The 18405-nt window shown below is 43.4% G+C and overlaps 1 protein-coding gene across 5 annotated transcripts in view; it reads left to right on the top strand.

Moving 5' to 3' along the window:
* TSPAN32 (tetraspanin 32) overlaps positions 1-17845 on the top strand; it is a 37990-nt gene extending 20145 nt beyond the window's left edge. For 4 of the 5 annotated variants that reach the window (XM_053393843.1, XM_053393832.1, XM_053393863.1 and 1 more), the window contains exons 6-8: positions 10208-10309; positions 14411-14500; positions 15410-16196. In XM_053393843.1, coding sequence (XP_053249818.1) covers positions 10208-10309; positions 14411-14500; positions 15410-15637 — 420 coding nt within the window. In that variant the 3' untranslated portion in view covers positions 15638-16196. Of the gene's footprint in view, positions 1-10207; positions 10310-14410; positions 14501-15409; positions 16197-16653 lie in introns of those variants that run through there. The other variant, XM_053393873.1, reaches the window with a different exon arrangement.
* The last annotated feature ends 560 nt before the right edge of the window (positions 17846-18405 follow it).

Below are 18405 nucleotides of genomic sequence, written 5' to 3'. Positions count from 1 at the left end.
GCTTTTGTTCACAGCACCTCCTCCCACTTCTGCATACTTCCCTGAGAGGCTGGTTTTAGGAGGGTCTCAGATACCCTCTTCTGATGCCCATGTCGAACAACTGTCCCTGCCCCTAAATTGTATACATAAACAGACTGCATGTACACAGTTTCAGTGCCCTCACCTGCTGAAGGGATGGTTTTGGGGATCAGGTAGTAGGGCAGGTCTAGCAGCAGCAGCAGCAGTCAGCCACTGGGAGTGAGGAGGGTGCTCACCGGCCTGACTTGGCCATGCCGCCATTCGCCACTCTCCCTGCCAGGCCCCCAGATGCATTTTAATGGTGGACAGCAGTGACAACAGAAGGCAAATCCATTTCCCATCTGCAGTGGCTGCTTGCCATTTCAAGTTGCCCAAAATGTAATGCCCCGATTGATAGATCTATGACATTTATTTGTTTCCTAGCTCTGTACACTGGGTGGTGATGGTGGGGGTTTCTCCACAGGCCATAACACACACTGGCCCTGGAATGTGGTCTTCTCTCTCTCTCCTCTCTGTCTTTCTGTCTGTCTATCTGACACTCTGGCACTCCATCTCTGTAGGCTGCTTGAAATTAGGGATGCATTAAATTAGGCTAAGGGGATGCAGAGGACATGCAGAAGACACACCACAGCTTCCCACATGCTGCAGGTTGGCATGGGCAAGTACATCTATTTTGGTTTCAGTCTCTCATTCTTCCAGTCTTAAATTTAGTTCTTCACATTTCCACATCTATTTGCATTTTTAAAATAATAAAAAAAAACCTCGTGAAAATTTACTAGCATTTTAGTGTGAATTTCCCTTAATTCCCCAATATAATGCATTTTTCTGTTATTTCCACTAACATGCATTTTATTGCACATTTTTAATGCACACTTTACCCTAGTATATGTAATTTTGTAAACTTCATTTGGCCGAAGAGCTGCATTGCAAATTCAGAGAAGTACAGATTTCAAAGGATGGCTAACCACTAAGTTTTACCACATTCCCTGTTCTTTCCCCTAAATTCTTTCTGCCTTTCAAATATGTTTGGCACTTCATTTATTGTGCCTTCCAATCCAAGCTACTTCAAATGGCATTGGAAAGCATCCGCCTAACTCTTTACAGTTGCATTAGAAAGGAGGTATCCCTGAATGTGTCTCTTAAGATTATTTAATGCTTTTCAGACACATTCCTGAGAGGGAAGACAATAGATCCCTTTCTCTTCCTGACGTTCCACTCTGATAACTGCTGAGCAGCCTGAACTGGGAACATCTTGCTAGCTTTTACAGCCTTTACCCCCATGGGATCAGAAAGACCCATTTTGGTTTGAAATGATAGCCAAATATCTCAAGCCAGTATTGAAGAGAACTAAAAGGGTAGGTGGAATTGACTGCCTATTAATGGAAAATAAAACTCTGCCGAGGCTTTCATAAATTTTAAAGAAAGCAATAGGGCCAGCCTGTTACTGTGGAAAAAGAAAGGCAGCTCTTTTAAGAGGAGCACAGAGCCTTTTTTCCAGGAGAGGCATAAACTACCACATCATATCTCTCTTAAATTCAAAAGAATTTGGACAAGGCCCTTAAAGCATTTTTGCACAGCCTAATCCTTCACCTCATTTTAGGGAACTCAAAGATCTCCAAGTATACACTATCCATAGAATCACCCCATCAACGTGCCTATCAAAGAACTCAAAACTGTTGGTAAGCAGGACTTTGCAGAAGCCATACTGATTCTTCCAGACAAGACTCAGGAATAAGTCCAGGTCTGCATCCTTTCTAGATGGTTCATTATCTAGAAATGTTGTCTCTCTGCAGTGGTGGCTGGTGCCCATTGGGACTGGTAGAGAGGAAGGCAGAGAAGCCAATACAGTGGTACCTCGGGTTAAGTACTTAATTCGTTCAAGAGGTCCGTTCTTAACCTGAAACTGTTCTTAACCTGAAGCACCACTTTAGCTAATGGGGCCTCCCGCTGCTGTTGCACCGCCGCTGCACGATTTCTGTTCTCATCCTGAAGCAAAGTTCTTAACCTGAGGTAATATTTCTGGGTTAGCGGAATCTGTAACCTGAAGCGTATGTAACCCGAGGTACCACTGTAGTTGGTGGAGCCAGAGACAATGACAAGGCAGAGCCAACTAATTCTGATTTTATATCCATCCTTCTCCCTACTAATGGTGGCAATGAAACTAAGTCAGGAGGAAGCTGACAGCAGGGTGTGAGTGTGTGTGTGCTAGTTGATTTCAGACCAAGTTTGATGGGGCGGCACCCCATTTGCTTTAATAGACCATCCTCCACTGTCTCTTTGTAATAAGCCAAGCATGCATACACTCAGTTAATGTGTGGGTAGTTGGTTGCCCATTATTGTAACACTTTCTCCATTGTCTGCCTCCCTAACCTCTTTTTCTGTTTCAAGATCACCCTTGCCATTTTGGCCAGGTGAGTAATATGTCTAAAGTACTAAATTAGTTTTTAGCTCTGGTTATTCTACACAAAAGGTTTTGCAAAGGAGTTTACTCCTCTCAGGATTTCTATTTGATAGGTCTCTATTCGATTGGACTTTTTTATTATTATTTTTTACATACAGAGCTATTCAACCCCCCAATATGCCCTTTCCTGTCGTTTCTATAGGTATCTTGGGAAAGCTGTGTCCCAGCGATTTTCCTCATTAGACTAGTTTATACCTTTCTTAATTTGTGATGCACATTTTATCTGCATAATGTCTCAGAGTGATGTTAAATATCATCCTCTTATATTAAGAACGATGTTGTGGTCAGAGGATCCACTCAGTCTGGGTATTTTCTTCTGAATAAGGTCAATATAATGGCTTTTGTTATGATATTATTACCATGGAGCAGCAAAACGCTTCTGCTGCCTCTCCTTATACCTTTCCCAACAATAGTGGAAAAGAAAACCTTGTGATTAAGTGATTAAGAAAACCTTGTGTCTTTTTTTTTAATGGTTTGCCTTCTCCTAAAGCCAGATGTTATAAACAACATTTTGTCCACTATCTGCAATTTATAAACAAGCAATTTTTTATGACGGTTGAACCTTTATAAAGCAATCAGCTGGTAATACCAGCTTTGGCTGGGCTGAACATTATATTTAATAAATATGTGGAGAAGCGTATGGAGAACAAAATTGGTTTTAGTCCTATTTTTTTATATATATAAAAAATACACTGATTTTTCTTCATTGAATTAGACCAGCTATCAATGTGGAAATAACCATATAAATCAATACAAAAATACAAGACAGACCACAAACCAAGCAACACCACATCCCTATAGCTCTGGTGAATACGATTCATTATTCCAATTCTCATTATGGTCTGTCACATATGACAATAGTCGGTTGTGACCTTATTTAACAATTGGGGTTTAACAGGGTAAAAGAGGATGAGTTCAGTGCACTTCCACTGAACACTCTTATTTTCTCTCTTGGCCTTCCTTCCATGGCTTCTCTTCTGTATATCATCCCAGCAGCCTAATTAGATTGTGAGCTCTGTAGACAAGGGAATTAGTGTGCACGCATATATCATATGCTCTGTAATATGTCATGAACCCATACACTGTCACTTTTGAAAATAAAAACAAGAGGGGAAAGGGAACAGTCAAATGTAAACTATAACATGAATGTCCTTGCACAATAGATTATTTTATTAGGACTTAGAATAGAAAGTTGGCAATATATTGCAATGCAATCAAAATTTTCACGTAATTTATGTTTTGTTTAAAATACTTAAATCATATGCAAGAAGTGGAAAAGCAGTGGTCCAGTGCACTAAGAAAAATCCTCCACAAGCAGGAAGCTGAAGTTTCTGCTTTAGGAATTGTTTTAAAAGAAGGAGAAATGTGAGTAGTGCACATTTAACAATAAATGGCGTAGCCCAAATGGTGTGGTGTAGTGGTTAGCATGTCAGACTAGGACTTGGGAGAACATGATTCGAATCCCCACTCAGCCATGAAGCTCACTGGGTCACCTTGGGCCAGTCACTCTCTGCCTAACCTACCTCACGGGGTTGTGAGGATCAAATCAGTGGTGGACTTTGGGATCTCAAACTTCAGTAGCACTCTGTGTGATGCTAAAATTCGGTGCCCGCCACACCTTTCGCACTCCATTCTGCATCATTGTTGCAGCACCCCCTGTGGTTCCAGCACCCAGTGTGGCCAAACGGCACCTCTGCTCAAATGAGAAGCGAGAGAACCATGTAATAATAATTATTATTTATTATTTATACCCTGCCCATCTGGCTGGGCTTCCCCAGCCACTTTGTGCTCCATGGAGGAAAGATGGGATATAAATGTAATGATGAATGCATGGATGAACAAGCCACATGTAGTTGAAAGCAACTGAGGTGAAGGGAGGTTTTTTCCATTTCCCCCATATAGTTCTAGCCAGTGTTTGCTTTAATTTATACACAGCTCATTTGGTTAGCTTAGATATTAATCACTTGTGGTGTAGAACAGCAGGTTCCATTGGCAAAGCAGGAGCAGAGAATTGTTTATAAAGTACCGTAGCTTCCTCTTCAACCGAAACATACATTTACTTGAAGGTAATTTCTCTTCTTGATTTCAGGGCCACATTAAACATTCCTGCTAAAGACAAGTCAACCCTTTTCTTCTGTAACTTTTGAGGGACATTTACATTATCAATCAGAAAACAGGCGCCTAGTGCAAGCATACAATCCCCAACCAGTCACAATTCCTGGATGTCTGCTTATTGTGTGTTTTCTAGCCTGAAAATTCCCTTCAAAGGATGCAGGAAAAATATGGCACATCACTAAGGAAACACAAGGAGAATCCATAGGCTTCTGAGCGATACGGCGATTTCTGCAATGCATAGGCTTCCCCTTTCTTCCTCATTTTTATAAAAATGTGATGAACAAGGCCTATTAAATTGCATCAAGGTTTTGACTCTTTCATATAACATCTGAGGTGGCCCTCAGATGCTGCCACTTTCAAAAGAAAACACTCTAGTTGCATAGAACTCAGAAAATGTACAGCTATGATCTATGCACAGCTTTGGAGGAAGGAAGAAATACAAGAGCTATGAATCGATAAATTAGTGATACCCCCAGGCAGCGGCAGGCAATCTCCAGCCCACGAACCTAATGAGGACTTTTCCCCCAAGCCACAGACACCTTCCTTACACCTGACATTGTATCATGTCAGGTGTCAGACAGGTAAAGAAGCTGCTCCCTTCCTAGAGTGTGATTTGCAGGCACTGATGATCAGCTGGTTTTCAGTGCTTTGAAAGCCCTGTGACTTTCTCTGACTGGCTTGATTTCTAACTGCTTAGTAGGCAAAGGAAAACATTGTGGTGATGTCAGGTGATAGGTTGATGGGTGGCATCCACCTGTCAAAATGGCCTGTGGAGGTTGAGTGACCTTAAGATCTCCCTGGAAAATACACCCTACCCCTGCCTTAAGGGGGAAAGCTGCATTCTGGGTGCTTCAGTCTATGCTACGAAAGGGACTCTTGGTTTATTTTGAAGGGGCTGCATTTGACCCACAGCCTAATCTCATGCAGGTGTAGGACCTCAGAGGGACAGAAGGAAGGTGTAAAAAAACAGAGGCAACTTACGGAGCGATGGAGGCAGTAGTAGGGGAAAACACTCTGCAAACAATAAGTTTAGACCTTTGGCAAAAGTGATCTGTTCCTCCTCCAGCAGCCCACCAAGTGGGGAGGGAGAGGGAGAGGGAGAAGGGGATGGCAGAAAGAGAGAGGGAGATGGAAGTAGTTGCTCTCACTTTTGGCTCTGGGCTTCATGCAGGCCTGAACATTTACTCCTGAGTGAATGCACTCTTGACAGAAAAAGAGCTCTCCATACCTAGTTTATTACCTTTGGCCGCCACAGTCAAACAGTAGCAATACATGCATTCTTTAATTTTTCTGAGAGTGGTGCCACACACAGTCGCACAAAATAATTCTGTGTTCAAACAAGTCAGGAGAATTACTTGCACATATTGTAATGGCCTCTGGACCAGACTTTTTTGGGGCCTTTCTTCACATGATGCACTGTTGTTGGAGAGCTTCCCGCCAAGTAGCCAGGCCAATCAAGATGGAAGTCATAATGCATTCCAAACAACCCTTGTTCCAACATGTCTCTTGGCTTTGTCTTAGCAGAATTTCCATGCAGTACAGTTTATGCTGTTATTGTTTTCCTTGCAATTCTATTAAATATTCAAGGTAATAGTCAAAATCAATTGAAAAGCAGAAACATATTAAAAACATAAAACAAGACAATGTGTATAAAAATAGGCAATAAAAATCAGCAACTCTGCAATCCTCCATTCAACAAAACCTTGTTGTTGTTTAATTGTCTTAGTCATGTTCAACTCTCTCTAACCCCATGACTCACTGAATGTAATAAACATGGCTAGGTTAGACCCATTGGTTTTGATGGGTCTGCTTTGAGTAAAACTTAGTTGAATACCATCCAAGATATTTGGTTCATAATTGAACCAAAATTGAGCAACAAGGTGCCTTGGGTGTGGTCTACCTGCAGAGGGAGAGATGTTTGGCTCCTGCCAGGGATATTGTAGGCCCTCTCTTCAGTTTACTGGCTACCCTACAACTGAAAATGACTAAATGTGGAGTAAAACAATAATAATCTGTTTTAGGTTCATTTGGTTTTTGGTTTCGTGGAATGGTTTTTAATGAGAAGTTGCTCATGTATCAGAAGAAGAATCAATGTTGCTGGAGAAGTGCCAGCTTCTGCAAATAGAAGCCCTACTTCACTCATATACCTTTTCTAGGATTCTTTGAGCATGTCAATAAACATGTGGCTGGGGGTCATCTGGATATACATGAACCTCTAGAAAGCTGTCAACAGTCCTTCACCAAAGGCTTCTGAGGAACCACCTGTTTTCAATAGAATATCCTGAATATGTCTCCATCGTGTCATTGCAACCTGGATAACAGTCATGGAAGGAGAGGGGAAATCTGGTTAATATTATGGCTGAGGGAGAGGGGAGAGAAGCTCCCTCCCAAACACATACTGTTTTCTTAACTCTGAACGCCCTGAGAAGCAGCTATTATCTGTGAAGGGTACATACATGAGCATAATTTTTGTACCCTCCACATTTTCCTATCTCACAACTAACAGCAGCTTCAGGCAGAAGATTTAGGGTGAGGAATCAGTGACGGTGCAAAGGGTTCGCTCCCAACTCCCTATCTCAAGGCCCCAACTGATCTGCAGACATAGCATTAGATCACGTACTAGGAACAGTTCTAGAGGCAGCCATTTTTATTGCAGCTGGGTTTTGTTTTTTTGCCTCATTATCCATCTGACTTTTTATGAACACGTGGGTAATTTCCCTGTGTTTCTAACAATGCCTGCTGTGCTACTGATTATATTGCCTATAACCTCATGTTTCGCCCTGGGAAGATTATAGTTACACCACATGTCAGGACCGACAGATCAGTCGGTGGGAACGCAGTTGTCAGCTGTTTGCCCACGCAGTTGTGGGAAGCAACACACATGCTGAGAAATTCTGCTTTACTCCACCATTGCCATTATGAAGCCACTTCTACAAAAAGACTGGCTGGCAACAAAATGGCTCCCCACATTCTATTTTTATTCCCCTTTGGCTCGTTTTGAAACCCTTTAATGTGAATAAGCATGGGGGATAAATTCAAGTTCACTTTACATTTAAAGGTGAACTTGCTTAAGCCATACTTTCTGTGAGAATAAGAACCAAAAGACAGCTACGCTTCAAAATTCGCATTTCTCTGAATTTTGCAGTGCAGTTCTCAAGCCATGTTATGTGTACAAAAATGCATGTACTGAGGTAAAGTGTAAAAGAACATACAAAATGCACTATAGAGAAATTGCTTTGCAAAAAATGGCGGAATTGCATAGGCATATGGATATATGAGGAAGAATTTGCACCAGATTGCTGGTGAATGTTCATAAAGACTTCTTTTTTAAAATGCAAACTGATGGGGAAATGTGAAGAGCTAAACTTATGAATGGAAAAAATAGAAACCGAGAGAAACAAAAATTTGCACATTTGCCCATCCCTAAACATGGCACATCAAAACTAATAGTAGAATGATTTTTTAGTACATGCCTAACCTTATAATGCTATGTGTTGAATCTATGGAGTGCAATAAATATGTGGTATGCTTTTTCAATCTGATTTTCTAAATCAGAGATCCTTAATGCCTGGATAAGAAATCTAGGGTCAGGGTTGAGGTGAGAAAGCAGCTGAAATTAGGAGAAACTTTTCATGTGGTTTCAGTGGATGTCTCACCTAACACTCTGATTGCTTCCCTCAATTCTGTTCCCTGCATTATTGAGTTTTCTGTTCTGAAAAGCTACAATTTGCCTTGAGGCCTGCACAAATCAATAGGAAAGAAAAGGGAAGGCTAAAGGAATAAAAGAAATGGAACTCACCCAACTCCCTGATAAAGCCAAGATCAATTGTCTTTCTCTGATTGCTACACAATGATTCAAATTTCCCAGAAACTCCAGTACTTTACATTCTTCTGAAAACATTTAGGATTTGATTCACAACTTAATGGGGGTGAAAACAGAGGATCATTGGCCATCATTGACCTGGTTGTATATTACATCCCAACAAGTGGTGAAAATATTAGGTAAAAAGGTAAAGGGACCCCTGACCATTAGGTCCAGTTGTGGCTGACTCTGGGGTTGCGGTGCTCATCTCGCTTTATTGGCCGAGGGAGCCGGCGTACAGCTTCCGGGTCATGTGGCCAGCATGACTAAGCCGCTTCTGGCAAACCAGAGCCGCGCACGGAAACGCTTTTTACCTTCCCACCAGAGCGGTACCTATTTACCTACTTGCACTTTGACGTGCTTTCAAACTGCTAGGTTGGCAGGAGCAGGGACCGGGCAATGGGAGCTCACCCCGTCACGGGGATTTGAACCGCCGACCTTCTGATCGGCAAGCCCTAGGCTCTGTGGTTTAACCCACAGCGCCACCCGCGTCCCTGGTGAGAATATTACCACTCCCCTAAATACTATATCTAGTTGAATGTGTGGTGAATTTATTTTTGCCACTTGGCATGACAATACAGAAGATGGGCTTAGCAAACAGGAACATGGGAAGTGTCTTCTCTGGCAAAGGCATAATCCCCATAATCAAACAGTAATCTCCAGGCACTTGGCTTACTTCTTGGAGACATTTAGACTCTAAATTTCAGAAGAACAAGCAATGTCTGTTCTGCATAATGGTGAGAATCCATTTATGCTTCCCACTGAGTTTGTTGTGATAACCGAAGCTTTAACCATTACTGAAATATGTTTGGAAGTGCCTGTGAGTTCCCTGTTGCAGCAAAGCCAAATTAATTCCTGCTCTTTTCATTTCTGAATCAATCTTGTAAATTTATGTACTTGGGCGCATATTTGTTTTGCACTGGTAGATTGTCATTCATGCGCTGAATTCTAAATCAGCAGTGTACCAATGGCAAATTTGCTCAGGGTGGTATCATTAGCCTGTGAAACATTTTAAACAAATAAATAAATCTGTAAATATTCATTGCAGTGTTTTCATCCAGTTTCAAGAGCGGTTTCAAGAGCGGGGCTGCTTGCACTTTGAACTAAATGCATTGCAGTTCTATACCTAGTTAACCCAAACACTATCCAAAGAGAGCGGAATTGTGCATTATTATTATTATTATGAAAATTGAGCAAGTTTGCATAATTGAACAGTTTTCTCTGACTTGGTTGCATAATGTGCTCAGGACTGCTAGTCATGGCGTTGGGCAATGAGCAGCAAAGTCCCACTCCCAGCAACTTGAATCCTTATTCAATGACCTCTCAGGCTGAAGGCAGCCCTGTTTAGGGAAGTTTTTAGTGACTGATGTTTTAAATGTATTTTTACTCTTTTGTTGGAAGCTGCCCAGAGTGGCTGAGGAAACCCAGCCAGATGGGCGGGGTATAAATAAATTATTATTATTATCATCATCATCATCATCATCAGATTTCTGAGATTTTAGCTAGTATTGTCCACACACTTCTAAACATTTCTTTCATAGCCCACAAGGACTTGAAAGTAGACTTTTTTCAAAGGAAAAACAACTCTGATTCTCCGGAAACTGAATTCTGTACCCTGTGTTATATTGTGCATTTTTTCTGCACTCGGAAACAATTACAGCAAACCCAGCATAACTGTCTGTTTATGAGATCATTCCTTAAAGGATGGCTGACATGTAGAAATTCTTCTTATGGGCATGTCTTCCCTGTAGGCTGAAGATGCCATGATGGATGTGTATGACATCGTGTATGAAGATGTGAGAAGCAACTCTTCCAACACCAGGAGACAGGAGCTACATACCATCCACAAAACGGTGATCTGCTTGCACATTTTCGTCTATACTCTAGGGGCCGTTCCACAGAAACCAGTTTCTAGGATTTAGAACCTGGTGTTCTTCACCCTCCACACCCTGCCCCCACCAGGCAGCGATGAGGGCTGGGGTGGCATGCTCTGTCCTCACAGGGGGGTGGGGGCGTGTGGACTCCCCACTCCAGGCCTTTGCGGACAACACTACACCCCTGACTGGAGCACAGGCTATTTAGTTCTTCCCAGTGACTTGCTTGGAGAAATGGATTAGCAGTTGGCAAGACCAATGAGGGGGAAAAACCCTCCCCCATTGTGGTAAGCATCAAAGGTCCTGGAGAATTGCTGAAATTTTTCCTTGGCTGCCTACGCTGATACTGTGTAAGCAATCATGACATGTCACGTTTTAACTTTGTTCTATTATGCCCCATATCTGTTTCCAAGTTTGGGATGGGAGTTCGTGCTATCTGTTAAATTCTGACCCCTCTGAAACAGTAGGTTACATAACAAACTCAAAGGCAACCAGCCTACCACTAGCAAGAATGAGGCAATAGCTTCAGGTAGCAGGTGCTGGGGGAGCAATGGCAGTCCCCTGGCGGCTGCTCCTGGAACCGTCCGTCATTTCCCTCTTTGTTTGCTAGATGGCCTGTCCTGAAGCCACTAAGCTTGCCTGTTCTCTGGCACAGTGGAAGATAGTATCCTATCACTAGTGTTGAAGCAAAACCCAACTGCCAATCCAGTTGACTTCTGTATATGGAATAGCGGAAGGGCCTTTGCTTCAAGCAGTAAGATCTCCTCACTTGGGCCTGCTCAGGACCAAACGAGATGCGACATTCATCCTACTGTCTGGTTTAGCACAGCTATTTTTCATTTAACAGATAGCCGGCATGGGAGGGAGATGCTGGACTGGAATTGTAGCTTGGGGAGAAGGAGGGCTTGGGTTCTCTGGCCCAGCTGTAGTCCTGTTCGGAATCACACACATAGCCCTTGCAGCTGATATTCACAGTGGGAGAAAATCTCCCATTGGTGGAGCCAAAGGGTTAAAGCCTACCTCTCACCAGGCCACAGTCCCAGTTTTGTGCTTCCTCCACACCATCCCATGCCAGCTATTGGTTAAAATGAAAACCCAGCTATCTTATGCCAAACTACCCCCATCTCGTTTGGCCCTCAGCCACATTTAAAGCACATACCACCAACACCCCATGCAAATAATAAGAAGGAAGGAAGGAATAAATAAACCAACTGTAGTTGGTTGAGAGTGCTGGCAACTGCATCTCTGTGAGGGGTAATGGGGATGTGCTATAATTGTATGGTGCTACAGCACTTGAATTCCTATTCTTCCTTATACTGCTGCTCAGCGGCGTAGCGTGGGTTGTCAGCACCTGGGGCAAGGCAAGTAATTTGCGCCCCCTAACCCGGGGCAAGGCAAGTAATTTGCGCCCCCTAACCCCTAACCTGCCGCTGCTGCCAGCTTCTTCTTGCTGCTGCCTGGGCTGGGGTGTTTACGGTAAGGTAGCCACGGCGGTGGCGGCGGGTCCGTGTCAGGTGATCTGAGGCGAGTTGCCACTGGCGCTGCCGCCCAAACGACGCCGCTTGCCCGGAGGAGGAGGAGGGCAGAGAGGCGAGGAAAATGCAACATGGCCCGGCAGCAGCGGCGGGGCTGTGAGGAGGGGCTGCCTGGCACGCCCTCCACGGCCCTGACGCGCGGGGACCGTGGCGAGCGCTGAGAGCCGCTGCCTGCTGGACGCCTTCAGCCCGGACGCGCGCACAGCTCGTCGGTTCCGCGAAACATGGGGCTCTGCTACAGCCTGCGCCCGAGGCTCTTCGGCGACTCCGGAGGCGGCGAGCGCGCCCCCCCAGATGTTGCGCCTGGTGCGGCCGGCCCCCCCTGCACCCCCACGCTACGCCACTGCTGCTGCTTATGGATGAGACAATGCTGCGCCCATGAAACTGCCCTGAGAAGAGTAGCAGAGTAAGAGAGAAGGGCATTCCATGAGCGGGTGGAACTTCGCAGCAGGGAGCAACTCAGAAAGCCCCACTGTTCCTGGAGCAAGGAGCAAGGAACATCAAAAAAACAGCTTTGTGGATGAGTGCAGGAGAGAGAGCAGCGTTGAGGGAATGTTTGTTGGAGAGGGAGAGACAGAGAGGTATGCTTCTCCTCTCCAGATAGCTGACTAAAGGAAATTCCAGATTCTTTGCACTGTGGGACCTGTTTTTGATAAAGATCTAATTGGAGCCATAGGGGAAAATCAACACGTGCTCTTTTACTATATGGACTCCTCCTTTCTTTTTCCTACACTAACCTTACGTTTTCCAGCATGCAAAATTCAAACCCACATCTTGTGTTTCTAATGACGGGGTAGGGGGCGTTTAAAAAATATATGTTCCCAACAATGTCTACAAATCTACTCTGTGTCTTTGCTACCAATTATTGGGTGAAGACTTGGGGAAGGGAAGAGTCAAGGATGCCTAAGTCCCGGGGGGGGGGTGTGTACAGGACTGCAGCCCTGACCTATTCTGTAAAAAAAGAAAGGCAGCAGAAGTCGGGCTTTGCTTTCTTCCTGAGCCAAAACTGATCAGTCAGACACAATGGCTATGCTATAAAGAAACTATAAAGAACATGTTTTTGTGCCCAAGAGAGAATCATCAGGCACCTAGCCAAGGCCTTTATGTTTTTGTTTTTCTTTCTTTGTTTTGTTTTTGACCACCACAGTTTTTGCTGTGGCCAAATGCCATGCAAGTCAAGGTTCAGGTACCCTTAAGAGTCTTGTAGAAGAGAGAATTTCAGCACTCTGCCAGTACTATGATATCATAAGATGTGCCTTTGAAATTCCCAGAGGAACCTGAACTGGCTGCACCCTAGCAGCTGCCTAGCTGATGAAACAAGCTGTTTTTAAAATGATGGTCCTTCATGCCCGAAATAGTGTATGCCATCAACGCAAAACCACTGCCAGATTAATAAAACATTACCTTAGGTGATTTAAGGAAAGTGTTGATATTCTCAGACCTGTCATTTTTTGTACAGAATATTAGGTATAAACAGGGGCACCATTTCTGAGGAACCTGGACTGGGGCAATAAAAAAGGCCACCTAGATGACCATCTTTTCACTATCCCAGAAGGTTTTGATGGGACTTCTATGGAAATCATGTGTCAACTTACCACTTTATGGCTGGACCTTAAGGGAATGTTTACCTTTATTTGTTATAAAATTCATACTTGTGTAATATGGATATACACAATGCAACCCAGCCAGGGATGCATGGTGTACCTGTACTTCCTAATTTGTGCCACAAAGTGGCAGGCAAGGAGGTTCCGTGAGGCTTACATCATGCATTGCTGTGCAGTCCAGTAACGTCATCACCCTGTTGCATAAGATTTATACTTCCACAAAATGCTTTAAGTATTTGCCAGGTGCAACGTCACAGAACCTGCATCAGAATTCATCCGTTTGCACAGTGCTGAATTGTGCATCATATGAACCAGGCCCTCTCCCATATTCCCACACCACTTGCAGCTATGCCTCTAAATAAATGCACATGGAAAATGCAGGCGTGCCAAGAAATAAAGGAAAATACTGGTGAGGAGCAAAGGACTGAGTGGTTTGTCACTGGGAACGAAACCAGTGGCAACTTTTGAAATGCAGTATCAAACTTATAAAAGATGCAAGTGAGAAGCAAAGCAGAAGCATTTGACCACATAATATCATGAATGGAGACCATGGGTGGCAAACAGCCAAGTCCCTCCATCAACTTAAAGATTCCACTTGTGCAAGAGAACTTACTCTCCCCCCCCCCGGGTCCCCTAAATCTCTAGCACAGATTAAGAATGGGTGTGGCACTTGCTAAGGGAGAAAAGCAGGGGAGGGGAGTTCTGCTGCACCAATGGAACAAGTTAGTCAGATACTCCCCCCTATCTTTAATCCTCAGTCTGATGGCCAGCTGTTATATCAACCACTGCAGTTATAATAAGATAGGGTTTAAGGCGGAGGAGGCAAAGCCTCTGCAGTTTACCAGTAACAAACCAACAGATGACAATCAAAACTCTTCTTTAAGGGTTTTGTTTGGAAAAGAAAAGCAATGATACGAGTGGTGTTTTCCCCTTTCTTTCAGTTTCTCTGTTGTGGGAAAAAGCCACCCTTTGGAGAAGCAAGCAGGATTGAAAAAGAGATGTGCCAATCAGAAGCTGTGGGAACAGAAAAGGTAAATTATATGTGAGGCTGGGAAGCTCTGCAGTACAATCAGTTCAGGTTCTCACTCAGCTGGGGTATTAGCAAAACTGGCCTTGTCACTCTGGCACCAAGATGTTTCCTGACATCATCTGGGCTAGAAGTTAAACAAGATAATAGTTCAGGACACTTTCAGTTCCATGAAACAGTTAATAATAATAATAATAATAACAACAACAACAACAACAACAACAACAACAACAACAACAACTGCTGCTGCTGCTGCTGCTGCTGCTGCTGCTGCTGCTGCTGCTGCTATTGCTACTGCATCTACATTTATATCACACCTTCGCTCCAGGGAACAAAACATGCTGTATATGGCTCTCCTCCTTCACATTTTATCCTCACCCCTGTGAGGTAAGGTAGGCTGAGGGTCAGCGACTGGTCCAAAGTCAGTCAAGGAGCTTCATAGCTGAGTAGAAACTTGGAGCCCTGGCTTCCCAGATTCCAATCTAACCATGAAACCACACTGGCTGGTATGAGTATTTTGAGAGGAATTATTGGAAGGCAGAGCACTAATTTTGTGAGAATGTCTCAGAGCCCTGCTGGATGATACCACTCTCCATCTGAACAGACCAAACAGTCCATCTAGTTCAGCAGCCTAACTTCCACAGTTGCCAAGACAATGCCTCTGGGAAGACCACAAGCAAGACATGAAGTCCTTATCCCACTGTTGGTCTCAAGCAGCTTCTGTTTGGTGGCATGCTTCCTCCAAATCTGTGAGGAGTTGGGGAGGGAAACATGGAACCTGATCCTCTCTGAATTTTTATTCAGAAGTAAATCCCACTGTGTTTCAATGGTGCTTACTCCCAAGTAAGTGTGCATAGGCATACAGCCTTCATTTATTATCTTGTCCTCTAAGCTATTTTCTCTCATATTTCAGGATTGCCTAGAAGAGATCCAAAATTTCCTGAAAAAACATATGACTTTTGTCTCTGTGCTGATGACCATTACAATTTTCTTCATGGTAAATATTTGTGTTCTCTGGTATCTTCCTGTTTTTCCCCTTAATCAACAGAAACAGAAGTGCAAATCTAGCTTTATGGATGGCCGCATAATTCTGCAGAAGTGGCAGCATTCTGCCTCGCAAAAAAACCCAACCCTTTTCTAATACATCTCTCCCTCCGCTTCCCTCCTTTCCTCTCTCAGAAACAGATTTCTAGTGAGTGGCATTGATTTGCAGGTGACTGGTTTGTGCCAGGAAGATGTGGTTTCAACCCCAAGAATCAGAGCTTCTGCGCTCATAAGGACTGAGTCTTCCCATACAAGTTCACTTGCCAGTTGAGGTGTAGCAAGCAGCTGTTATTGTCTGTGCCAAGTTGGCAGTAAATTTGAACAATAACAAAAGCTACTTTGATGATTACTCTGAAACTGTGGAACCACTCCCTGGAAGAAATGAAGGAAACTACCTCTCAGCTGACTTTTCTAAAGGGTTTTTTCTTCCTTGTACACCTTTTTACTAAAGACCATCTTGTTTCTTTGACTGTTACATGGTGGCTGTTATATGGTGACTTATATGGTGGCCCCATATTATTTATAGATTTGATTGTATTGCATTGTATTTTTATTGCTTTGATAGAAATCGCTTTGAACCTGTAGAAAAGCAGTAGAGAAATACAGTGGTACCTCAGATTAATAACTTAATTCGTTCTGGAGGTCCGTTCTTAACCTGAAACTGTTCTTAATCTGAGGTACCACTTTAGCTAACGGGGCCTCCCGCTGCCGCCACGCCGCTGCTGTGCGATTTCTGTTCTCATCCTGAAGCAAAGTTCTTAACCTGAGGTATTAGTCTGGGTTAGCGGAGTCTGTAACCTGAAGCGTATGTAACCTGAAGCATCTGTAACCCGAGGTACAAGGTGTCTAGTGAAGTTGTTCCCCTCAACTTCTGCAAAGGAACTTCTTCTCCTCCCTCCATGCACCCCAACCCCCAAATTTGTCCTGAATTTCCCCCCAAACCTCCAGAGGTTTGGGTAGGGTGCAGAGAGAAGAGAGGGAGGGGAAGTTCTACTGCCCAAGTGGAAGTCCTTGGACAAATGTAACTACTGGACAGTACCCATTATAATTAATTAATTTCTTTTAAACAACAAAAATGTTTTTAATTGTCTTTTATTTATTTACCTACCCTAGGTGTATGGGATGAGCTTAACTTTGTTCCTCTGGTACGCTATCCACTTTAAGAAGAGTTTGGATCGGAAGGGCAAATACACGCTGCCAAAGCAATAGGAATTTGGCTTTAGACTTCTGCACCACCAGGGGAAAAGAGCAAGACTGTTGCAGACTCTGAGAAACTGGAATTTGTGCCACGACTGTGGGTGGATGCTGGGTGGTCCTAATCAGTCCTCCCTCCAACACACACAAATGTGCCATCTCAGATGTGACTGTGAACTCCCATGATGCAACCAAGACAGCTGCAGCATCTGTCAACAAAGACTGGCTAAAGTGATGATCAGGCAGCAGAAACATGAAATGCTGAGTGGAAACATGGAGGCAGGGTATAAACCAGGAACGAAGGACTTGCCCAGCCGCAAGAGTGTTTGCCAACTGAAAGCCATCATTTAGAGCCCTCAAAATAGCTAGTCAAAACAGAACAACATACCCCAGTGAAAAGTAAACTCAAGGAAATGGAAATTACTTGGTTCAATAACCAGTGAGAATATTTTAAGGCTCAGGAGAGAGAGAAAACAGCAGCTTGCTTTACATTATTATTTTAAGCAGTTTTATAGCCATTTCTGAACATGAATCAGACCCTATTTGCATATTTTGTAAGCTTCCTTGGTTTGAATACGTGAAGATGCTCTAAATAGGGAAGAACCCATTTGTTTAATTCAAACACACGCACAGTTGTGACAGAAATGGGTGCTGTTAAGTTCTGTTAGGCCTATGCTGCACCCCACCTAAATTTAGTCATGATGAGTAAAGCCGGAATCCTAAACACGCTCACTGAAGAGCAAGCTCCACTAAATACAGCATGATTTATTTCCATGATTTACTTTACTTAGTCATGTTGAGTAACTTAAGTTCAGTTGTAGCCAATGGAATTTACAGCTCAGCCCAATTCCCATTAATTTCAGTACAACTTGCTCCTGGTTAACTGTGTATAAGATTGCAACGTTAATCATAACTTACTTTAGCTGGCTACGCAGGTTGGAAATGTAGATCTTAAATGGTAACTATGCAAGTTGTAATACGCTGTGCCTCCAGTTAAGATCTAGAATGAAACAGCACAAATTAGGAATATGCTTTTATTCTTTTGATTTAATACCAAAGCCATTCCTTTTATATTACTCTGAATTCCTGTAAATAAAATGTATTTGGTTAAGTAGTTGTGTTCTGTTCTCATATATCCTACCTAGCCATCAAACTGTTGTTTTGTTCTAGATACTACAATAAGTTACAGCATTTCTAAATTGCCCGAAGTGAACTGAAAATCCAAGGTTGAATGTACTAGCAGGAGATCATACAGAATCATGGTTCTGCCCATTGTCAGATTTTGAAGTAGCTACTGGTATGGATAAAACCAATACTTTGTAGTGCTGTGCGATAAATTGCCATCTCGTTGAAATAACATTGTGGTAAGTGTTTCAACAAGGCAATATACCGGTGAACAAAAGGTGGAGACTTGACAGCTTCCCAGGAGGTAGCTCAGCTCCTCCTCAGCTCCTCAGCTCAGATGATTTGCAGATGATTTGCAGACACCTTGTCTCCTTTGTTTGCTGGCTTCCTCTTCCCTCCTAACTAATAAGAAATGAAGATAGGCCCTCCCACAAACCAGCAAACTCTTTCAGCATCACAGGTATCTTTCCACTTGGAACTCAGCTAATTATGCAGAGCCTGCTAACAATCCAGCAGCAAGCCCCCACGGCTAGACAATCAAAGATC

This window comes from Podarcis raffonei, chromosome 1 (genome assembly GCF_027172205.1).
Source record: "Podarcis raffonei isolate rPodRaf1 chromosome 1, rPodRaf1.pri, whole genome shotgun sequence".
Taxonomy (NCBI): Eukaryota; Metazoa; Chordata; class Lepidosauria; order Squamata; family Lacertidae; genus Podarcis; species Podarcis raffonei.
Note: the sequence above shows the minus strand (reverse complement) of the source record. Positions and strands in the feature narration are given on the sequence as shown.